The sequence below is a fragment of the Clarias gariepinus genome, chromosome 2, assembly GCF_024256425.1.
Source record: "Clarias gariepinus isolate MV-2021 ecotype Netherlands chromosome 2, CGAR_prim_01v2, whole genome shotgun sequence".
Taxonomy (NCBI): Eukaryota; Metazoa; Chordata; class Actinopteri; order Siluriformes; family Clariidae; genus Clarias; species Clarias gariepinus.
In genome coordinates this window covers 13,562,508-13,587,897 of record NC_071101.1, presented here as the reverse complement: position 1 = coordinate 13,587,897, position 25,390 = coordinate 13,562,508, and the positions used below count along the sequence as shown (strand labels likewise).

The 25,390-nt window shown below is 39.6% G+C and overlaps 2 protein-coding genes across 2 annotated transcripts in view; both read right to left on the bottom strand.

Moving 5' to 3' along the window:
• Positions 1-8,757, bottom strand: part of stox2b (storkhead box 2b) — a 70,800-nt gene extending 62,043 nt beyond the window's left edge. Inside the window, exon 1 of the mRNA XM_053490017.1 lies at positions 7,915-8,757. Coding sequence (XP_053345992.1) covers positions 7,915-8,245 — 331 coding nt within the window. The 5' untranslated portion in view covers positions 8,246-8,757. The remainder of the gene's footprint in view (positions 1-7,914) is intronic.
• Positions 8,758-9,990: 1,233 nt separating this feature from the next.
• Positions 9,991-25,390, bottom strand: part of LOC128509718 (organic cation/carnitine transporter 2-like) — a 23,949-nt gene continuing 8,549 nt past the window's right edge. Inside the window, exons 3-10 of the mRNA XM_053481555.1 lie at positions 22,589-22,743; positions 20,411-20,582; positions 19,570-19,711; positions 19,365-19,453; positions 18,807-19,021; positions 17,204-17,386; positions 13,340-13,475; positions 9,991-11,103 (exon numbers count right to left, since the gene is read on the bottom strand). Coding sequence (XP_053337530.1) covers positions 11,034-11,103; positions 13,340-13,475; positions 17,204-17,386; positions 18,807-19,021; positions 19,365-19,453; positions 19,570-19,711; positions 20,411-20,582; positions 22,589-22,743 — 1,162 coding nt within the window. The 3' untranslated portion in view covers positions 9,991-11,033. The remainder of the gene's footprint in view (positions 11,104-13,339; positions 13,476-17,203; positions 17,387-18,806; positions 19,022-19,364; positions 19,454-19,569; positions 19,712-20,410; positions 20,583-22,588; positions 22,744-25,390) is intronic.

Here is a 25,390-nt window from a genome sequence, read left to right as displayed (position 1 = left end):
AATAAATCCTTATAAATCCTGAGAAAAATTGCAGTTCTGCAGCATCGCAGACTAAAACACACACAAGTACTGAGAGGGAAAGAAAGGATACAATGAAATAAAATAAACCAATTACATGAAAATACTATTTATGCATGCACTTGTACAGGGAAGTATACGTCTAAAGAAGACATTTATGCAAATATTAGCAAAATAAGGAAGGAAGTAGATAGATAGATAGATAGATAGATAGATAGATAGATAGATAGATAGATAGATATTGCATTAGTGATTAAATATTCTAATAAAGAAAAAAAAACAAAGAAACAAAAACATTAGCCAAGCAGATAGCCTAAGGCTAAAAAAGTCACTTATATTTATTTATTTGGTATATTATTATTATTATTATTATTATTATTATTATTATTTGTGAGGATGGATTCGTCCTATATCTCACTCACTAACTGTAGTCTATACCACCTGTGTACAGGGTTCATGTTCATGTATCCCAGGCGATTTTGGGCTAAATTATATAATAATAATAATTTAAAAAATATATATATATTATATAATAATAATCCATAATAATAATTGGTCTAATTTGCATGTCTTCAAATTGTGGGAGAAAACCGGAGTCCCCGGAGGAAACCCACCAAGCACGGGGAGAACATGCAACCTCCACACACACACACACAAACCTGAGACAGGAATCAGACCAGAACCTTGTGCCAAACACTAATCCATTGTGCCGCCTTCGAATATCTCATTATATATACACTGATACACACACCGAAGGGGGCCCAAACAAATGTATACACACTTCAACATAAAAAAAACATACACCTCTCTTCTCATGATATACACATCATGACATTATGCATTTGCTCATCACATGAGGTACTGATTGAGTAACTTCATGTCTGCACCACTAGAGGGAGTGCTTCAGGATAATACAGGCTGCGGTGCTGTGAGCTGAGCCACAGTTCCCAGGAATGAGCTGTCTGTCTTAAGAAGATGAGATCAGAGGCGAATTCACCATGAATCACCGACAGGTCATGAAGGATCGATCACGCAACATTAACTCAGATAACCTCAGGGCTACACTGGGGTGTCACAGTGTAATATTGGAAAAAACGTTCACAATGAAAGATTTATGCAGCGCAAATAAAACAAAGACGATATGCAGAAGCAAGTAAAGGGAAAACATTTACAGCTCCAGGATCCGAGAAGGATTTGCTCAGCCTTACATGCTGCAGATGTTTCGCCGGCTCGCTACACTTCACTGGTTCCCAACAGAAACATTATACTTTGAGCTATTTAGAGCAGGACATTATGAGGGGAATATTAATACATTAATGTACATCCTTCAGTCTTTGCAGCAGCTTTTTTTTAAGTTGTAACTTTCACGTGTTTTTCTTAAACGATTGTTCAACACGTTAACAAACAACAATCAATCATTAGTAATTAATGCTAATCAGACAGGTTTCACAAATTAATGTATTTTTAATCATTTAAATTCTCAAAGATTGATTCAGACTATACAACAGCCTGTACTTTTAGTATGCAAATTAGGCCCAACTTATATTACATTTAGGCAGACGCTCTTATCCAGAGCGACTTACATTTTTATCTCATTATACATCTGAGCAGTTGAGGGTTAAGGGCCTTGCTCAAGGGCCCAACAGTGGCAACTCGGTGGTTGTGGGGTTTGAACCTGGGATCGACCGAACCGTAGTCCAATGCCTTAACCACTGAGCTACCCCTGACCCCTGCAACTTCCCTTCCGTAGCATTGGGATCACGTGACCTGAGACCTCATTATAATTTTCTGTAAAAAAATCAACCATCTTGACATAGAACCAACTCACTATTTTTTAAATGCAAGCTTTCTATGGAATCTGCCAAGACAAATCTTGTTTGTTTGTTTTTTGACACCTTATCACATGACACTTGCATTTGCATACTCATTAATATTCATTATTGCTTGTCAAAGATCAGCCTTGCAATCAATTATTTGAATGTTTCTTTATTTATTTATGTTTATAATGTTTTTATACAGCACTGTACTTGCTATGTGACTTTTATTTCCCTTTAACACTTTAATTTTGAGAACAATGCATTGTGTCTGTGTTAATCTTTGACGATGATCAAATCGATCCAAGTTCCATGTCAAAACATAGCCGAGTATTTTAAAAACTGAGATTTTTTGACTTAATCATAATAACTGGTACACGGACAATGACATCATCGGACACAAGGTGACGTTACAACAAGCCGAGATCTCAGTTCCCCAATAATTCCCAGTTCTGTGTGGACACGTCCTGAGAGTGTTCGGTTTATCTGTATGTGGGTCTGGACTATAAACAGTGGCGCTGTGGGGGCTGATGTGGCACACCTGAAACGTGCTCCTCAGCATTTATTCCTGTGATTTATATTTATATTCTCTGTGCGTGCGAGTGACTGCGGTAGAGACGAGACAGCACGGTTACGCAGAAGTACAGAGCAAGCTGAAAACGAGATGTTATTCATTGCTTTTGTCTAAGTTATGTGACACAACAAGGGACGCGAACACAACTAATAAGCTTAACCTACTTAAAAAGCAGGTCGCCCTTTTAAATTTACACCGTGCCTCAGTATGGGGATTCTAAACAACACTGGAGTGTTAAGCTCAGACATCAAGAACAGGAAAGGAAAAGCTGTTTGTGAAGCTTTTTCTTATTAGATCTGATTTACCAGTAACTAACGAAGGCGTCTGAGCTTAACAAAGATCATGAAGGCGCGAGCCGCGCCACCTGGTTTCCTTCGCCGCGCAATAAACGAGCGCAAACGATGAGGCGTTGACGGTTACATCATGTCCCAGATTCCTCTCCTGGAGACGAGGGACGGAGCGAGAGCAGGAGGTAGTGCTGAGAAGTCAGGAAGGGACATGTCCTTAAGTGTAGGTGTCGAGTTTGAGTCGATTCAACGAACAGGCTGAACGTCTTGTAATTGATGGTTTTGAAAGAAGGGTTTTATCTTTTTTTCTTTTTTTGTGCCGTTCGTGTAAGATCAGCAGGAACAAAAAAAAAACGTGTGATGTGTAACTGGAGGAAGATTTATGTTCTGAGAACGAGGGAAGCATTTCTCTCGTTTTCTCATTTCTTCTGCTTTGACCTAGACACACACACACATACACACACACACACACACACACACACACACACACACAAACTGAAATACAGCACTGCTGCAAATATGCAGAAGAGGATCCCACACACACACCTCAGGGTACAACTAGCACTGTGCTCTCTCTTTCAATCACACACACACACACACACACACACACACACACACAAAAGCATGCAAAGTCACGTTCATGGCAGCTCGTGTTGCAGAGGCATGCCGGCCAGAATAATGGCCCATTTATTTCCAGCCTAATCCTCACTCAAGTAAAAATACTTTAGAGCTTGTAACACTTTTGTTGTTAGAGTTTTTCCTTTTTTACCAATTAAAAAAAAAAGAAAGAAAAAAGCTTGCTTTCACTCATGCGTGGTAATCCTCCTTGTCATAAACTGACTTTCCTTCTTCTTCTTTGTAATACTTTGCTGCCTTTACAATGCGACCACTTACTTACTTACTAACCTCCCCCCCCCATACCCCCCATACCCCCCCCCATATACCTTTTTTAGCCATTTTCTACATTTTAGTAAAAAAAAAAAAAATCATTTTCAAAACTATAAAATAATACACATGGCATAAGGTCATTAAACAACAACAACAACAACAACAGTCTATTGTTATTTAAAGACATGAAAGTCAGCCTTTGTGGAATATGTAGTTCTTGTAAGAACCCATCAAGCACCAGGATGAAACTGTCTCATGAAGACCTTCCCAAGAAAGCAGGACCAAGCCCTACCTCTGCTGCAGAGGAGAAGTTCAGTTCCCTCAGAAATCACCGATTAACAACCAGCACCTCAGCGGAATCTACAATTTTATTAGGACTTTTTTTGACAAATGTTTAATCTGCTGTAAGTTTAGCAGAAGACTACGGATCGGTCGTATTTTTAGATTAGGTTAGATTTCCCATCTTTTCTGATAAATCCTGTCTTATGCGTTGTGATTGGTTACAAGAATTCAATCTTATCTATGATTGGTTATATGCCCCACTGTGTTATGAAGTGCTGAGCCAGTCAGGGCCCCTTCCTCAGCGGGAGGCCGAGGAGGTGAAACTCTGAAGCAAAGTCTGAAGAGAGTCAGAGCACAAGCAGCAGACACATTTCAATATTAACGGTTCAGAGGAGATTATTGCATACTGTAAATGCCTTTAGCGTCGCTTTACACAATAGTGTAGAAAGGATGGAATTAGGAGGCGTGTCCAAACTTTTGACTGGTGTATAGTACACTGACATTGTCCTTCACAGTAGGCATCTTGGAGAAACTTACGAACTTATCAACATTATATATAAAATCATATTAGTTCTTCACAATTTTATTCCACATCTTCCCCTGAAAGCATTTATTCATTCATACACCTGGTTTCGAATTTATAGTAATTAGATAATATGTTTCTTTTAGTTATAATAACATGCTCTTAAAGTTCTGTTTTTATTTCTTAATATTCTGTTTTTATCCTATTTACATCAGTATTATTTATATTGTTCAATGTTTTCTGTTTTATTGACTATCCATATCTAATTCTTTAAAGTACATGTTTATTTTAACAAGTTGTGGTGACGTCATATTTTTCCTTTTCCTTAATTTTTTATCTTTTTTTTTTGTTCTGTAAAGCACATTGGTCAACTTGTAGTTGTAAATAGTTGCTATATAAAGAAATTATTGATTAGATTGAAAAGCCTTCTGAATCATCCGAGTAGTTCCCGCGAAGGAATGTTCAGGTTGCTCTACTCACTCGGGCATTTTAAACAGCGTCTAGCGCCGCACCGACTAGTACAGTAAAGTCGTCATTGTCCGCGCACACTTATGCTCATTCCACATGCTGTGGACTACTGATACGAGATCACGACACCTACTGTATGTGCCGTTTCGATGCGTATTGTGATTCTATAACAACTTTATAAATATCCTGATTCGTTATTATTTATTTTTTTATATATATATGATTCTATACAAAATTGGCAAAACATTCGTTCCTGCCACATAGTATGCTGTTTGGACTTGGACCAATGTGTAAATTTATAGAGATTATAGAGAAACCGCAACATTTTACTTCCTCAAACGCACACAAATATAAATTGAAAAATATTGTAAATAAATAAATAAATGAAATTGATTTCTGAGCCAGATCACCAAATAGATTTTTCCGTCATCTCTAGTGCTTCCATGCTTTTAAACATTTAATTTAAATTGTATTCCAGCTTTTTTGACAATTGTTTAATCTATGGAAAATATAGCAGAAGAAGAAGTAATTTTTCTCCAAATTCGAGGTTAGGTTAGAGTTCCCATCTTTTCCAATAAATCCTGCCTTATGCGTTGCGATTGGTTACAAGTATACGATCTCATCTATGATTGGTTACATGCCCATCTACCTATGAAATGGCCAGCCAATCAGTTGTGGTGTTTGCATGAAGCATTTTTATTCCGGTTGGACCATTATTTTGATTATTAGTGAAACATTAGGGTCCGTACAAACTCACCTATTGACTAAACACATGAGATAAGTGAGGCATGGCTCAGTGAGTCACACATTACACGGAGAATGTCTGGAGTCGCCCTCGCCTGAGGAACAGAAACATCACCACTACAGATAATCATTTCCCCAGCTCTCAATACCGCTTTTTTTTTTTTTTTTGTATTTTAAGGTAAAATTTGAGGATTTGGGTTATATCAGTATTAATGTGACGTAAAAAAGTAATTTTAGCTGCGTCAAAGAATCAATTGCAACATCGGCCGCATCAGTCGGATTTCGCACCTCTCAGTCTCTAAGAATTAGTGTAAAAAAAAAAAAAAGATAAACATCTGGATCTATACTGGCTCGACCTAAAAGCATTATGGAAAGAACAAAAGCTGCCAGGACGCTGGTCAGTGACTGATTTAATGTTTGTGTTGCTTGGAGTTGTAGGACGCCTGATACAAAGACAAGCGTTTATAAAACTCTATACAGGCATTGTTCGGAAACAGTGGTACCCTGATGAGGTTAAAACGTTGTGAAGCCACTGCATTCAAACTGGCCTTAAAAATGACAGAACAGACTCTGGATTTACGTACAGACCTGACAGATCAGCAGGAGCTATGCAAAAATGTTAATTTCACAATTATAAATGTGTAATTACTGTATGTTTAGCATAGTGCACCGTGTTGCTGTATCAGATTAGTCTCTGGATGAAGTTTTAAATTATCAAGTATTTTCTCCATCCTTATAAATAAATGACAATTTCTTTGTTGTTATGACAACCATGCCTTCATCAATAGAAAAAACACATCTTCCTCTAGCCCCAATACTGCAAAGAGAGCTTAATCATTTATCAATGTTCGTCTTCCTGGATTAAGCAACGAACAAGGACATGCGCTGGATGGGACATCAGGTCCATTACATTTCACACCCTCCTTCAAACATAGTGGCAATGGGTTTAATTAGTCATTCTACCAAACAGGAACGTGTTCTGGAGGATGAAGGAAACCAGATAACACAAAAAAAGCCTTAGCAGATTCAGTGCAGCCTTCAAATTCAACCTCCTACTTATGAATACACCTCAGAGCTCTAGTTGTTTAAACAAAATCTCTTACTACAGTGCAATTAAAATGCTTATTAAATATGGATTAAGTTTATTAAATTCTTCTGACCATTATGTATATAAAGTAAGACAAAAAAATGCTATTTGTGATTGTAAAAGTAAAGAAGGAAAATACATTGCAGACATATAAAAGTTACACTTTTTTTGCAGGACCTGTGGCATTGCCAAAACAGCAAAAATGTATTGCCAATTAACTGATCTCTCAAAAATGTAATTGAATGAAATTTTAAAGAAATGAAATCATCTGATGCTACTTAATGTCTCTGCTTGATAAAATAGGGTACTGTTTTATGGCACATCTATTCATTTTATTTTTAATGCCAGATGACCTTCTTGACACAAGTCTTTCATTAAATCTGCCCTTAGGACAGGCACTGCCTCCAATGGCTGGGTTTTGGCCACTGGGTGGGAATTGAACCAGGGCTTTTCTCATGGCAGGCGAGAAATGTGGTTTGAACAATCAGCCATTACAATGATTACACGTTTACGCAATTTGATTGTTTAAGGTCAAATACAAGCTGGAGACATCCTTAAGGTTGATTTTTAATAACACAGATTTGGCCTGGCACCGGGGCTTTAGTGGTTGCCACTTGCACCTCCAGGGTCTGGGTTTGATTCCCTCCTCAGGGTCTGTGTGCTTGGTGGGTTTCCTCTGGGTACTCCGGTTTCCTCCACCAGTCCAAAAACATGCAGATTAGGCTAACTGGCGTTCCCAAATTGGCCGTAGTGTGTGAATGCGCGTGTATGTGTGCCCTGTGATGGATTGGCAACCTGTCCAGGGTGTACCCCACTTCATGCCCTAAGTCTCAGTATGGACAATGAGTGACTGAGTGAGTAAGTGAGTGATATTTTGTTTATTTGCAGTGACCACGCCCCCTTATTGCACAGCTAACTGCGGGCCACGCCCCCCAACAACAGCACGCTTTAGGGCCACGCCCCCTGGCCACAAACAATTAACAGCTCGGAAATTTATTTAATAAGATACTTGTTAATTGGATGCCACACAATAAAACAAAATGGTTGACAAAATAACAGCTTGAATAAGGAGGCCTCATCCTCATCTCTCTCTCTCTCTCTCTCACACACACACACACACACACACAACGAAGCATCAGTTTTAAAAAAATAATAATAACAAGACAACAGCAATGCATGTTTGCATCTGTGCATGCATACACTCGCGCATGCCGGTGCTGATTGATTACCGAGGTATTTGATGTCGAAGCCGCGCGGCGCTTTCAGTGATCTCCGGGTCCAGGCCTCGCGCAGCGCCTCCAGGTGCTCCTCTTTGCCCTGGATGAGCAGCACGTGCTCGTCCAGCCACCCGAGGAAGAATGTCTCGGCGATGGCGTCGGCGACCATCTTGTTCCAGAAGTGCTCGGTGTTGAGCGCCTTGAACTCGGCGAACACCTCGTAGCCGGTGTGGTGGCGCGGCGGCTCGGCGCTCTCCGTCACCCCTCCGCGCGAGTCCGCGGGCGCGCGCCGCGACAGCACGATGGCCAGCGAGTGCGGCGCGAGCTGCAGGAACGGCTCCATTCTGTCCGCGCGCGCGCTGATCACCAAACACACATGGCTCGCGACTGTTTTTGGCTTATATATAAATATATATATTTATTACTATTTTATTAAAACAACAATGCTTGTATCTTTTTTTTCTTCTTCTTCACGCCGTTACCGAACAAAGAGCGGCAGAAATAACGCTTAGTTCATCGTATCTGGCCTGCGCGCGCTGAGACATGTCTTGTAATTCCGCGGTGTTTACCGAATCCCGGCGCAGAAACGGGCGGAACGACGCGTCGTGATTGCAGATAGCGTTCCGCTTGATCTCATCCGTTTTCTCACCTTCAGCAGCAGCATCATCTGCACGGACACCGTCAGCATAGCGCGGCGTTAATCACCGTCACGCCCCGTCAAATCACTGCAGCACAGGCGAGCCAGAGAGATTCTTATGCATTTTTATATATATTTATTTAAATATACGTATATATATATTTTTTTTCTGTTCCTGTTGTCATTGTCGGTGTTCCGACGACGCGCGCGCCGGTGCGTGCTTCTGCCTCCCTCTTGGTGAGTCACTTTAATCACCTAAGCGCGTGCGCTGTGCCAGCTGTTCGGCTCCACGCGCCCCCTGTCTGCGGCGCCATGTTACTACAACTCACGGTGTGCTCATTTACAGTGGTGCAAAAACAATAAAATGCTTAAAATCATCAACAAATATCTATCAATTTATCTTCTTTTGGTTGTTTTGCGGCAGGTGAAATGCAGCCTTTATTCTTTGCTCTCTCTATATATATTTATCTATCCAAACGTATTTGGTCAAACCTGTTAATTATTAAATTCATGTGTTTCAATCAGGCGCCCTAATCCCCAATAAAGGGCATTCTTAATCCTTCAGCATACCAAGACATCTTGGACAATGTTATGCTTCCAACTTTGTGGCAAAAATTTGGGGAAGACCATTTTCTGTTCCAACATGACTGTGCCCCAGTGCTCAAAGCAAGAACTGTAAAGACATGGTTTGATAGGTTTGTTGTAGAAGAACTTGACTGGCCCTAACACAGAGCCCTGACCTCGACCCCATCGAGCACCCTTGGGATCGACTGGAATGGAGACTGCGAGCCAGGCCTTCTCGTCCAACATCAGTGCCTGACCTCATAAATGCTCTACAGAATCAAAGGGCGCGAATTTCCACAGAAACACTCCAAAATCTTGTGGACAGCCTTACAAGAGGAGTGGAAGCTGTTATAGCTGCAAAAGGGGGATTATTGCAGGTTCAGCCAAATACTTTTGTCCATATAGTCTGTCTGTCTATATATCTATTGTCTTGTTGTTTTATAGTGGTTGGCATCTAGTAAGTTGCATTACAGCCACAGATATCCATAGATTAATAGATATGGATGTAAAAACAATGGCATTAATCTAAAGAAATACTTCTCATTATTTGCACTTTATTCTTTACTATCCACTTTATCCTAGTCAGGCTAAAGATGAGCGTCAGGAGTCTTGCATGTAAGGTCCATTCCACACTGCCAGAGGACGATGTCCAAACGTGGCAGTTTAGATTGACCAATCCATCTACGTACCAGTTAATAACCGACAAGACATTAGATTTTCTAATGTTGAAGCCACAAACCTTTACACTGATGTAATTTCATCTTTGAGAGGCCAGGGAGGCCTTAGCTCTGCTAGCCAGATTTATACGTGCCACCCTCGCCTATAATTACTCATGTAGCTTGAGGGCAAAACTAAAGGGGAAAAAAAAACTCAGACATCAAAACAAGTAGGAAACTGTAAATTTACTTTTCATCAAAATGTTTCTTTAAGTGGTAAACACTTAAAAAGAAATTGCAACAAAATATACATCATCATCATTCTAAAGTCTTCTGATATTTATTACAAAAAATATTAAACTGGAGACACAGCAGGTTCACATGGTCAGAAGTCCTCCAGATACATTTCTGTCAACACAATCTGAATCCTAGAGTTCATGACACTTGGGTGTAGATCTGAAAACAAAATGACTTCATTTGGAGTATTGACTACATTTTATCAATGTGTCCATTTACTGTAGGTAATCAGTTTTTCCACATGACACCAGCACAATAAAAATACTCACACATAGAAAAATATTTTAATTATTCTCCTTGAAAAACATTTGCATAATTATAAATGAATATACACTGTCTGGCCAGGGAAGAACAAAAATGTCTCTACTTCAGGAGGGTCTAGTTACTGGCCTGTATCAAACAAGTAAAACAAACTTAGTTTGCTAAGGAGCATAATGATTTGACCCTATGCCAGAGTGATGGGTGTGTCAGGATAAGAAACGAAGCATGTGAAGTGATGCACCCGTGATACATAAAGTATTTCAAGCCTCTGGAGGTAGTGTTATGTTCTAGGGTTGCTTCAGTCGGTCAGGTCTAGACTCAGAAACGTGGCAGTAAAATAGAGTCAGCTGACGACCTGAATGTACTACTGTAAATGACCAGGTTATCGCATCTGCTTTTTTTCTACCCTGATAGCACAGGCATATTCCATGACTCATTGAAGGAATCATTTTTATCAATAAATTACATCACATCACATGGCATGATCAAAACTAAGGAAAGTCGAACATGATCTTAGTGTCTGTGAAATGTTTTTTGGCCAGACAGCGTATATTAAAATGTGCAAATCTGTGAATAAATGACTAAAACTGCTGCAATAAAAACTGCAATCAACAGATGATCAATGGTAGTGTAAACCTATTAAGTACTAAATAAAATGCCATTTGTATAAAGGTCAAGTATCAGAAATTGCACGTTGCTACACCGGGATTCTCCGATCACATCTTTGTTGCCAGAATCTCCTGTGTTTTATCGCCATGCCGACGATTCCTACACCAGCCACAGCACCTGGAAGAGAACGGATTGGTGTACATCACTCATCATCGTTTCTATAGTAACAGCTCAGTCACTGGGACTGAATTACAGACACTCTGCATAAGCCGAAAAATTTAACAGGATATTAATGACATGTTGAAGCTTTCTGCATTGAGACGTTTATTGAATATTTATAAAAGGAGTCTCCAGTGTTAGGGATAAAGCTGCTTACCATGGAATAATGGTATTATCTGTGATTATAGCTGTGATTAAAAGGGAAAGAAAACACTGCTTCATTACAGCAACCGGTCATTCATTCATATTTTATATTTTAAACAGTATATAAAAATTGTATGACAGTACATGTACATTGTGCATTAATTGATAGGGCACAATAATAATTAAATATCACTGTTTACTTATTTTTAGGCACTCACATTTCCAGTGCAAGCACACGTACAAGCAAAAGAAAAAAAAAGTCCTTCTTTTCATGATTTTTTCCATTTTTGTATTGGCTGGGGCTTAAACGAGCCACTAAGAGTTTCCCCCCTAATGTGACCTCACATAAGAAGAGCCCCTTCCCTGGTTTGATTTTCAGCTCTGCTCTGCTTGGATGGGGCTATATATACACAGCTCACAAAATTATTTTGAGATACCCGACACACGCTGGGGAAGCTCTGAGACCTTCGTTAACTTGTTAAAGAACTAGTCAACTATGGAACCTTTAACCATACAAAACCTTACAGGAAAACGGTCATAATTTTTATTCGCATTTTACCTCATAAACAAAAATTTCATTGCCAGCACAACACATAATCTGTGAATTGATCATAGTACACAGGTGTTCATCTGCATTGTAGAGCATGGTTAATAAGATACAGTATGAACCTGAATGCATGTACTGTATTTTCACCAGTCAGCCATAACATCAGCACATTAATGTTGATTATCAATTATATACCAGCAAACTAAGGACAAGATCATGGGCAACCAGGGCTCATTTCTGCTAGTGGGGGCAAAGGCCAGCCATTCTTTTCAACTACATTTTTATTGATTTTAAACAGGGATATAACAAAGTAAACACGTAGTGTTTCAATGCACATTTTATAACCCCCTTATGAACCCAAAGCCAGCCATTCTGGTCTGATCTCACAGAAAAGCAAATGCAGCACAAATCGCTAAAAAAAGTCAATGGTGGTCATGATAGAAAAGGAGCAGAACACCCAGTGCATCGCAGCACCCTGTGCAGGGGGCTCAGCAGGCAAAGAACCCAAGACTGCCAACCCAGTCTCCAAACTCCCCAGAGTCCCAAACCAACCCAAGCACCTGCAATACAGATGAACTGAAGGCAGCTATCAAAGCAACCTTGTCTTCAATAATGCTTTAGCAGTGCCCCCGGCCACGACGCATCGATGCAGTAATTCATGCTAAATAACCCCAACCAAGAACCAGAGATTTCCAACCCAGTCCTACAAACTCCCCAGATCCCGATCCAACCCGAGCACACGTAATGTGCCGGGCAAACAAGTCCGATCCACAGTGACTCCACCCTACAACCCACAGCACGCAAAGGATCTGCTGCCAATATCCTGGTGCCAGGCGCCACAGTGAGGTCTTGTTGAGTCATGTCCTGATAATGCCAGTGTCATTCTGGTGGGAAACGCGGGACCCACACAACACTGGGCATAATACTTTGCTTTGTAACATTATTGTCATCAATGGTTTCAGTTACCTGAAATAGGAAAAAGACTGCTCTTTTAAATGCCGAGACATGTTTGCACTCTGCAAACAATGACATACTCCAATGATATACACTGTGCGACAGATCTGTGGTCAGAGTGCAAGGTGCAAGGTTCATCCAGGCAAGGTTCATCCAGGATCCAGGCCAAATGATATGAGCCACAATGTTTTCTTTTATCCCCAGTACTGTTACAGTACCATCTACAGTATTATCACCACTCATGGAAAGCCTGTCATCTAATCATACTTATATACCGTACATGAAAACAAACCAGAATCAATGAATAGAATGTAAGCGATTGGATTCTTTAAGCTCAAAATGCTAATGGTTACAAAATATACAAATGCAGTGGGAATCAGCTACATTATTATGGTCTTGTGTGAAGTTTAAACTGGAGGTTAATTAGAGGTTTGATATGGAGGTGGGTCTGGAACTGTACACAACAGACCTCTCTTCTTCTACAGGTAATAATTACAGCTGAAGAAGCTACTGTAGACCCAAGACTGACTTTGCTGAATGGAGACCTACCAGTTTAGACTCTGTACTTGTGAGAGAGCCTCAGGGAGGGGAATGCCTTTCGTCTCTGGCATGAGAATACTTAGCAGCCCGGCGATCAGAGTCAGCACTCCCATCAGAATGTAGGGTAGAACCTGACTGTAGAAACCTGCAAAAAATGAAACGAAGTCAGCATTTTTAGCCAGATCATTTTAGCTTTCTATGCCTTAAGCAGAAGATCCTGATGATGATGATGATGATGATGATGATGGCAGTGGTGATGTTGCCCCAAAAAAGAAATTCTCAATTTTCTTGTAAACATTTTGAATGAGCAATTTTATATAGTGCATAAAAAAATATAATATTGTAAAAACTATTAAAAAAAAAGATTTTTCTTTCCTTCAATTTAATTTAAAATGTGAGCTTCACATACAGTATATTCTAAATTCGTTACACATTACACCGTACAGATCATGCAAATCCAGTATCTCAAAACACTCGTCTGGTTTGAGAAAAAATTATTGATCATATACTATACAGTAAGTGGTCTGTAGCTCTCAGTGTAGTTCAGTAAACGCAACCACATCCTGGGAAAGATTGCTTTGATTTGACTTGAGAGTAGTCCGATGGATGATCATCGACACCCTATACACGGAGGGTAGAGCCATAGACGATGCTGTATAAAAAAATATGAATGGAAATTGACTGGAAGGAAAAAGTATGGTAGGAAAGGATCATCAAGAAAAGATGATTCAAGAAGTTTGATTCAAGAAGGGAGTGGAATGAGGATGGAGTCAGTGCATCAAGAGCCACCACGCATAGACTTCAGGAAGTGTACAGTCTTCTTCAGGACAACGCCAGAAGCTTTTAACCTGAAGTAAGGACAAAAAAAAAAAAAAATCAATGCCCTTAAAAAATCAAGGTCCCAGAATCTGGGGAAAAGTAGAGAGGCACAGAGTCCAGGTTGCTTAAAGTCCAGTGTAAAGTTTTTTTTAACAGTTGATGAGCCGTATCCTCTGCTGCTGTTGGTCCATTGTGTTTTATCAAGGAGATGTTAGAGCACTTAGTGCTCCTGTTGGCTGACCAGCTTTATGGAGTTGCCAATTTCCTTTTCCAGCATGTCTTAGTACCTGCCCACAGAGCCAAAACTACCACTAACTGGTTTACTGACCATGATATTACTGTGTTTGACTGGCCAGGCAACTCACCTGACCTGAACCACCTAGACGATCTATGCGAAGATGAAAAACACCTCACCCAGCAATAGAGATGAGCTGAAGGCTGCTATCAAAGCAACCTTGTCTCCTCACTGCCCGGGTGCATTAATGCGGTAATTCATGCTAAATAACCCCAAACAAGCTCAAAGTGCATACATTCTAAGGACGTTAATGTAATAAAAGTTAATGTTAACATGAATAAATCTTTAGTCTGCGATGGACATCACTTTTAATATGACCTGCGATTTCTTCCTTAATGATGAATGCTATTTTTCTGAACGCTCTAAGCAGCCAGGGCGTTTTGATCACATGTCAACACGCAGATACATTACATCCGATGGAGATGTAAACGATACACACTCCTAATGCATTACCTCATGATCCCCGGACCTCACAGTGAGTGCGCTGAATGTGAAATGTGCTTCCTTCTGTTTAAGAAAAACCATCTCACATAACCACTAAGTGCTGTGTGTCAGGTTAGCTGAAATTTTAGACTTCTGTGTATTTAAACACCAAGGAGACAAAAAAACCTTATAGGTCTGACCTACACTGGGGTGTAATTTTAAACGTACCACAGGTGAAGACTCCGCTCAGAGCGCCACCAAGGACGAGCGATAGTAAGAAGTGACGCCCAGTCATGGTTTTTAATCGGCTCAAATCTGAAACATCTCGTCGATGGAATACCTGAAAAGTGCTCTCTCTCTAGTACTAGACTTAATCTGATAGTCTGAGGGTTTTATACTCTGATTATAATTCAATCTATGTGAAACCAGGAAGTCTTGTTTAAAAACCTAGAGCTTGTAAAGAGAATAAGCTGTCTGGTCCTGTTAAGTTGTAAACATGGTTGTAAATAGAAAGTAGTTTTAGAGTACATGTCCAAGCATGGGTTTCTTCAAAGCCACATTTGATTGGCTAGACAGGTTTTTTGTAAGATGTGATCGCTGTTGACTTACGCTACTTTATATGCTACAACCTAGTGAATTCTTGAAAGCGTCCCTGAAATAAATATCAGTATAATAAAAACATACTGCATACAGTCATCCTGTGTAGGAGTCTAGGAGCTCGGTTTGAGTGCTACATTAGGCATACCATATGTGTCCCATATACTGTACAGTTGAATGCACAAAGAGAAGAGGTCACGGCCAAGTTAAACCAGGACTTGTGATAAAATTTCTCGTGAATGGACACGTAAAAAACAATTGACATTCACTTTTAGTGGTGAATAGTGCAAATGTTTTACAGAACCCCATAAATGTTCAAGGTGGTTCGGAGCCCACTGCACCCTTTCCCAAGTACACTCGGTGAGTGGATTGTCTGATCCTTGAAAACCGACATGCAAATTGTCTACACCACTTGCACATTACAGGAACTCAGCTGCGAGTTAAAGGCACATCCCCCGTACAGTCTTGTCCTCGCTCCAGGCAATTTTTACGCATCTTTGAGCGATCAAATGAGATTCTGGTAGGTCAGGGTTTCAGTACTGCTTGGATACCTTCAAGGTAGAAAGTTCTCAGGACACCAGAACCATAATCAGATTGTCTGCTTCACGTCTGAAATGCTAGCTAGTTTTTACTCTCATAGCTGTGTCATTAACCCGGGTTGCCATGTATTAGCTACCAGAGTTGGGTATAACTAATTACGTTTCCTGATAACACAGTAATGTAACGTGTTAAATTTTAAATGCATGTAATTTAATTACAGTTACCAATGTCAATAAGATTACGTTATTAGCCTTACAAATGTAGTGTTCAAAAATGAATCAAAATGCATTAAAAAAAAAAGGGTACACTCTTTTTGCATGGGCGGCACCACTGACACAAGGTGAGGTCTAACAAGGTATGCAGAGGTCTAAAGGGGTAATTTAATATAGAAAAAAACGGGGAAGAAGAAGGTTAAAGGAGGGAGAAGGGGAAAAAAGTTGAGGATTTTAACACGAAGAAAGTCAGAGAGCCATTAACATTAGTTATCGCCAGCCAGCCCTTGGCTTTACGCAGAACCTTGGATTACGAGCATAACTTGTTCCACAAGCGGGCTCGTATTTTAAAACACTCGTAAACCAAATCAAATTTTCCAGTAAGAAATAATGGAAACTCAGATTATTCATTCCACAGCCCAAAAAAATAAATACATAAAAATAATTAACACAAAATAAAAGGGAAAAAAATTAACCTGCACATTACCTTTAAAAAAATAATAATAATAATAATAATAATAATTCCCGACATGTAAGTGTTTCAATTTGTGCGCACAGGCGCTGTGTATGTGATTACTTTTTACATGTAATAATCAGTAATGTAATCAAATTACAATTTTAAAGTAGTACAGTAATTAGACACCAATTTCACATGGGTCCATTTCAGCATAATTATATAACTCCGCTGTTTAAGTGTCTTTCTCCTAAGCATGGGTTAGCTATAATGCTCCTGTAGAGCTCTATTAACGCTCAAATTTTTTATCATGTAATAATAATAATAATAATAATAATAATAATGCTACAGAACTAAATGGAGAGGTAAGCACCACATTGCGTGTACTTCTAGAAAAGCAAGCAAATCAACAGAAGGTTCGTTTACGTCTGTTGAAAAGCAGCATTTAGTTAAAATGTTCCTGATTTAAAACTACAGTAATGTACTGTAATGTGTGTGGGGGACTCCCCTGCTCGTATACATGAGCTACTCACTGAAGTAAGGGAAAAACGGAGAGATGGTGCTGCCAATCTTGGAGAACATGCTGCAGACTCCCATCCCCATCCCACGCACAACCGTGGGGAACTGCTCAGCCGTCGAGATGTAGAGGACGGAGAAAGCTGCCGTGACCCCGAGCTTCCCCACCATGGCCAGGACCACCGTCATGGTGCCGTAATCTAGAGTGTAAACACAGACAGATTTCACCTCCATTAGTGATGCACAACCTTCAATTAGATGTATGATGATGAAACATTCTCCCAAGGAAAGGTTTCTACAACAGATAGGAAGGATCTTCTTATGATCACATTTGTTATTCGTTATTACATTTGGAAATGTTATGGGAAAATAATCAGCAAGATTACATCAGCCTGGTGCAAAACAATTCGTTTTTTTTCTTCTTATTTAAAATAATTTTATTTATAGCATTCTCAATAAAAGTATTTTATTGCCTTAATAATAACACTTGTCGTAGTTCTTGCAGCAGTTGAGGTGGCATGATGACAAAATTAAGGTGGCAAGATAATGATGACTTGGATACAAAAAGAATCATGACCAATGGCATGAACTAATAACATACAAATCAGTGTAAATTTTAACAGAACTGTGTAAATAAACATCAAAGAACAATATTATAATCTTGGAATGTCATCAGTAACCAGAATCTCAAGCAGATCACAAAATCTTCATTACAATACAATCATCTACATACTGATTCAGTTCTAGTCAATGCCTCAATTTTTATGAATTTATTAAAAAAAGACTATAATGTGATATATTTTTTCTCACATATAATACAAAAGTGTGTCAACTTTTTCCTGTCTGCTGTCAAGACTTATGAGGGTTGAGAATGGCCTGAAAAAATGTTCCACAGAATTTTCATAGTACTCTAAGGAATTTTAATATGACTCTATCCTATCATTAAAGGTGCGGGCTGGGAGCCCAATCGCGCCTTACAAAGTCAGACTCAGTATGTGTCGTTCCAAGATGGCCCAATTATTCCAACATATATCTATATAAAAATCATATAGAACTTTTTAAAACAGTTCTGTAGAAATGGAAATTCATTGGAAATTGTTTAGTAGAAAAATGCCTTTAGAACAGGCCCTACTATGAGGAGCGTTCAAGTCAAACCAGGACTTTTGATTGTCTAGAATACAGAACAGAACACAGTTCTAAGAGTTTAAAACTCCCCTAAACGTCTCTATATAACCCCTTACTACACTAATCCACTTCTCCCAGTGTTTCACTAGTGCTTGGACACCATCAAGGTGGAAAGTTTTCTCAGCCGTCATTGGACCGGCTCAAACGCTGGCCTACCAGAAGCTATCAGGACTTAGTAAAAAAAAAAAAAGTAGAAATACAGACAAATAATTCCTTTAGTTCTAGTTCTACAAAGAGATTAAGAAAAGCATCTTTTCTTTAGATCTATTTAAAAATTATTATTATTTTTTTTTTTTTAAATAAAAGTGTTTTTTTCTATAGAAACCTTTCTTTCTGTTTATCTACAGTATATATATATATTTTTTTGCACTCTGCCTTCGGTGATCAACCCAGACTACCTCTGTTTAGCCAGCTAGGCTGATCAAAGGTTTTCACCTGGAGGGACGGCCGGGATAAGCAGCAGGACGATGCCGCCGCCCAGCAGTGGACCAGTAATGAGCGCCCGCCTCGGCACCACCTTGATCAGGAGCCACGTCAGCACGTACGCAGCCACCTCGGTCAGAGCCGAGAACAGACAGTTCAGGTACGGGTCTCCGTTCATGTTAGGGGTGCTCAGACACAGGCCAAAGTAGCTGATGGTGGTGGTGAACCTGAGGATAAGATACAGCATTCATTACGAGCAGCTGCAGGTGTAGTAGGAATAGTCTGATAACTCAAGTCAAGTCTATCAAATGTCTAGTCGGCTAATGCACACGTGGGGTGAACAACTTCCTCTAAGAACAACGCACCTGTGAAAAACAACAATCATGCAAAAAAAAATAATAACTTAAAAAAATAACTTAAACTAACAAATACATCCAATAAAAAGATAATTAGATTATTAGAATTATAGATTTTGATAATTAAAATTATTTTTTAAATGTCACAAGATTATTAACTCACATGTTTTAATTATACTATAATATATGGTTTTATAATAAATCATGATTTTACCAGACAACACTGTTCAGCATCGTTAAACTCCTTATCTTCTGAGTCCTGATCAGATCCATGTACGTGTAAGAGGCGCCAGGACTTCCTGACTTTACACACACAAATGCACACACGCGCGCACACACACACACAGATAATGTGTTAGCATCGGCACAAACACAAGTCATACTGTAATGTTTCAGCGAACACACGATCCTGGCTTTACCTCAGATTTAATCAGTTGTGAATCCTTGAATATAACCTCGGGTGCGGTGATGCCATTTTTCCTGGCCGCTGCTCTGAGGATGTCCTCTGCCTCCTGGACACGGCCTTTAGACAGCAGCCAGCGTGGAGACTCTGGAATAAACCTTACGGCGAGGAAACAAAAAGAGAAGAGAAGAAGATAAGACTTGGTCGATAGAAGGGGGTCAGGGGTAGCTCAGTGGTTAAGGCATTGGACTACGGTTCGGAAGATCCCAGGTTCAAACCCCACAACCACCAAGTTGCCACTGTTGGGCCCTTGAGCAAGGCCCTTAACCCTCAACTGCTCAGATGTGTAATGAGATAAAAATGTAAGTCGCTCTGGATAAGAGTGTCTGCCAAATGCCCAAATGTAAACGTAGAAGTTAGAAACAGCGCTTCGAGGAACTGTAAAGCTCAGGACAGCAATAATAAAGCAGTAATTAACTGATTACATGGTGACAACATGGTGTCTAAAAGTGATAGACAAGTAATTAATCACTTGATTAATTAGGTTTGTTTAAGTGTAAGTGTTTAAGAGTTAAAAGCACTAAAGATACTAATTGGGTCAACGTTCCGGCTCCAAGTTACTGATCGGAAGGTCGACGGTTCGATGCCCAGTTGTTCCAGGTTGCCGCTGTTTGGCCCTTGAGCGAGGCCCTTAACCCTGTCTGCTTTAAGGGCGCTGTATAAAGTCTGACCCTACGCTCTGATCCCACTCTACTGAGAATGTCACTGTGCTGTAATATATATGTGACGAATAAAAACTGAACTTAATCTTAATCTAAAGATATCCTAGTCGTGTTGTGGCACTGCTGTTGTCTTACCACCAGAGGGGGATGTAGAGCAGCAAAGGCAGTGAGAGGGACAAGAGCAGGATCCTCCAACTCCTCAAAAAATAGGCAAATAAAGGAACGAGAGCATAACCAATTGCGTAAAACACACACACTCCCATCACAGAGTACACCAGACGCAAGTTCTTCCCCAGCAGCTCTGACCCTGAAAGAGCGAGAAGCAGACAAGAATTAGGATTCAAAAGTCTTAACAAGTTGTAAACAAAGAGAAACAGAAAGAACAAAAAAAAAAAAAAAACACAGCAAGGACAAGATTAGCTACATTTGACCTTGAAGTTTTCCAACTCGCTATCGGAGCAGATTCACTCCTACAGCACTACTGTCCAAGTTCAAAACTCAGCTTTTTTTTTTTTTTTTTTTAAAGGAAAGCAAGAGTTTTATGGATTCTACCTTCCTACTTTTTTTTGTTTTATTTTTTACTTTAATTATTTTTTTTAAGAAAAAACAATCATTCTGTTGTAAAGTAATGTGTAGAAAGTGTGTAGAATTCAAGCGCAACACCTCACATCCACTCAAAAAAAAAAAATCTAATTTTAGAAATAATAAATTTTTAAATAAAAGACTATCAATAGGAAATAAATATGAAAAAAATAGAAGGTAAATTTAACTAAGAAAAAAAAATAAATATAAAATAAAATATAAAATAAAATAACTTTACAGTACAAAATATACAATATAATAAAATATATGAAAAAATATAGAAAAATAAGAAAAACAGCTGTACAATATAGAAATATAGAATTTGTAGAAGTTTTCGTGTGGGAATGAGATGAAATGTCCAGGGGGTGTGCCTAAAAGTGTAATGATTCACATAACCACATATTGAAAGTGACTTTGTGCATCAGCGAAGCAGAACGCCCAGGGGGTGTGCAAATACGCTTGAAAGTGACTTATTTAAAAAGACTTGTGATAATTTAACTAATGTCCACGAATGTGCAGCTGTGCAGTAGCCACTAGTGTAAATAAATGTAAATAATAAACCTAATAATAATTTTTAAAGATAAAAAAAACAAAAAAAAACGCAGTTCATTATAAGGGAAGCCATGGGCCAGAGGCTTAGAGGTTAGCGCCGTTCCCTCAAACCTTCTCGTCTCTGGTTCTATGTGCATGAAGTTTGGGGTCAGACTCAGTGGCTTAGGCTCAGCGGTCAAGGTATTGGACTATTGACTGGACCTCGAGAAAGGCCCTTAACCATTAACTGCTTGTATGGATAATGAGAAAAAAAAAAAGTCCCTCCGAATAAGGGCGTCTGCCAAATGCCGCAAGTTTACATGCTCTCCCTGCGGTTGGTGGGTTTTCTCCAGGTACTCCGGTTTCCCTGTAGGTTGACTGGTGTTGTCATGAGAACGTGTGTGAGAACGTATACGCTTGTGCAGTGGATTGGGACCCAACCCAGTGTGCACCCTGTCTTTTGCACCAAAGTTACCTGGGATAGACCCCATGCCCCCTGCAACCCTGCACAGGATGAGCTTTATGCAAAAACCTGATAGACGAACATTTGGTGCTAAAGCCATGTAATACGTGCACCTTTTTTTCAGGGTCGCGGGGGCCTGAAGCCCATCCCAGTAGGCTTAGGCCATGAGGCAGGATACACCCTGGACAGGGTGCAGGGCACACACACATACACACATGAGGGGCAATTTGGGAACGCCAATTAGCCTAATATGCATATCTTTGGAGTACCCGGAGGAAACCCACCAAGCACGGGGAGAACATGCAAACTCGAGGCACACAGAGACGGGAATCGAGCCTGGCCGGGAATCGAACCCGGACCCTGGAGGTGCAAGGCAACAGTGCCGCCCACAGCTTCAAGTTATCTGTTGAAAACCATGTTCATTTTATTTTTATTTAAACAATTTCTTTATGCTCCTCAGCTTCTGGACTGTACATTGTCGGGCCTTACTCAAAATCAAGTTTGCTTCTATATTTGAAGTTGAGGAATGATGTTGTGGCTAAATGATAAATAGCACGAACACAAAAAAATCATTCTGATTATGAAACGTGAAACATTTTCTTCATGTTTCCAGATTACAGGTCACACCGTGTGCTAAAACACAGCACTACTTCCATGCAACATGCAACTGATCTGGGTCTTAGGGGACGTTAAGGATTAAACAAAGTAAAGGATAACACGATCGTCTCTCCACCTGCCTAACACAAAGGCCGCCATGTAGTTGGAGTTCTGCCCGAAGCCAGTTAGACAGAAGAAAACAAGGAACATCTCCCAGTTGACTGAGACCACCTGGATCAGACTGCACACCAGCTGAGTGCCCATGGTGGCGAACAGGACCGTCTTACGTCCAAACCTGCAGGAAGACAGAGACACAAATCTGCTTATAAACCTGCCTTGGCACAGTAGCACCTCATCCCAATATAAAATAAAAAAAAATGATGCGAGCCATCAATGCACCTCTGTCTTCACTTCTTTATCATAAGTGAATCTTCTTAATCTGCGTTTAATCCAGAGTTTTGGCTTCATCTCTTTAATAAACATCTTACTGTAACGAGCACTGTTGATTGCCAACCTTTTTTTTCTGATAATGTTCCAATACTGGCCCCTGAGAATCCCAGAAAACTGTAAGCATTTTTTGTTTGTAGTTACTTCAGGATCCCAGGAGGCTTAGGGCACGAAGCGGGGTGCTCCCTGGACAGGGTGCCAATCCATCGCAGGGCACACACACACACACACACACACACACACACACGCACACAAACTACGGGCAATTTGGGAACAACAATTAGCCTAACCTGCATATCTTTGGACTGTGGGAGGAAACCGGAGTACCCTGAGGAAACCCACCAAGCACAGGGAGAACTTGCAACTCCATGCACACAGAGACGGGAATCGAGTCTGGCCGGGAATCGAACCGGAACCCTGAAGGTGCAAGGCGACAGTGCTAACCACTACACCACCGTGCAGCCTGTTTCTATATTCTTTATTATTTAAATTCCACTGTAAACATGTGATTATGATCTCGTCGAACATGCGGATCTAATTTCCATAACCTCACAACTTCAGATCAGACAACGGCTCACGCACATCCCCCGGCATCTTTGGCGCCCCTTTAAGTGGGCAGGTTAGGAACCACGGTCTTAATAGACTAATCGAGTCTATTTCAAAGTCTGAAAAAGTTTGCTGTTTTTTTACAGCTACAGTAGATAAACTGTGTTGTACCACGATGCTGTTGAATTCTGGATACTGATTGGTTAAAGGGGTTAAGTAATGGTTTATAGTAGCAACAGCAAAGCAAATGACTTTAAACAATGAATAACTTTATCTACTGCATGTGTAATTACCATAACCATTCAGTTCAACACATTTCCTTGTACTGAATAACTTGTATGTATCAAAAGTTAATTATAATCCAGGACTAAAAGCAGTTGTCGAATTCAGTCAGTGTTCAAGAAAACACATCTGATAATGTTTTGTCATCTTAAACTTTAATTTAGCCCCATTCGCATGGGATTAGTATTACCTGGGAACCCCTAGTCATTTGTAATAATTGCGGAGGTTGTAATAATATTAGTCCGGTGCTTGAATCAGCAAAAAGATTAAAAAAAAAAAAAAAGATAAAAAAGAAAAAAAATGTCCAGAATTTGACGGGATCGTACATAATTTTTTAAAAGGTTTTTATTTCCTGTTTTTTCCTTTTATCCATCATCCGCAAAGAATGGAGGCTGCGTTGAAAGATTGTTTTCTGGTGCTGGGACACATCGCTATACACCATGCAATGATACAATGTGCATGTAGAGAAAGATGAAAAACAATGAGAAGAGTGAAAGCAAAAAGAATGTTTAGATGAAGATGGATGACATGTACTGTACATAGCAGCAAGCGGTAAAGAACACCCTGTCTATATCGTACAGATAGACCTATAATAACAAGATTGGAGGTTCATATCATAATTCATATCTGGGAGATGAGTCAGTATGTAATATGTGCAAATATTGCTTTTGTCTTTGATTTGCCTCTAAGCCATCCATTATGTGTTTCACCCCTAACGCAAGCTACAATGCTAACTAGCATCCAACTCGATCCTAAATCCGTCTCTCACCCTCTGATAAACGGCGCTACTTGCTGTGTGAAACAAGGGATTGTACACCATACACTTTCCATGTACTGTAACGCTATTTGGGCTTCAACCCTGAAACAGTTCATACGTTATTAATCAGACAGCGGAAAACGTCTCTAGCAGGTAACACGACCTGTACATCATTTCATGATGCGTAAAGCACAGCCTGTTCCTTAGCATCATCTCATTTGCAAGAGAAACATTGAATGAGCTAAGGCTATCACTAACAAACACCACCAAATCACATAATTGTACACTGTCTGAGGTAACCACTTTATAATAACCAAAGGTACTTCATTACTGTACTTGCGTACAGAACTGTGCAAAAGTCTGAGGCACCATCTGACCAATTTTGTCACATGTTTATTATGTTTGCATAATTATGTACAAAATCATTCAGTATTTCCATATATAACTTAAAAATTACTAAATAAATAGCATTAAAGGAGAATACAAGCTGTAAAGAAAAAATATATATAGTACAAAGACAGGCCAGTTTTCAGATGGAAACAAAAAAACCTAATGTACGCTCCTGGGAATTGCATTAAAATATAAAGGAGTGAGTGTGACAAAGTTACTAAAAGAACTTTTGGAATATTCTCCAGCACACTCAGTAAAACCTAACAGCTGTTTTCTTATAGTTCTGTGCAAAAGTCTTAAGCACATACAAAAATATGGCATACGCAAAAGATGCTTTTAAAAACATTTCTGCATAAAAGAGACTTATAATAAAATAGTAAAAAGTAAGAAAATAAACAGTCATAAACATATTTGGAGTAAAAACTCGTTGCTTAAAATCAGGAGTTTTAGACACAGATTTGTGCCGTTTTATAAGTAAACAGCTGTTAGGTTTTACTGAGCTTGCTGGAGAATATGAGTT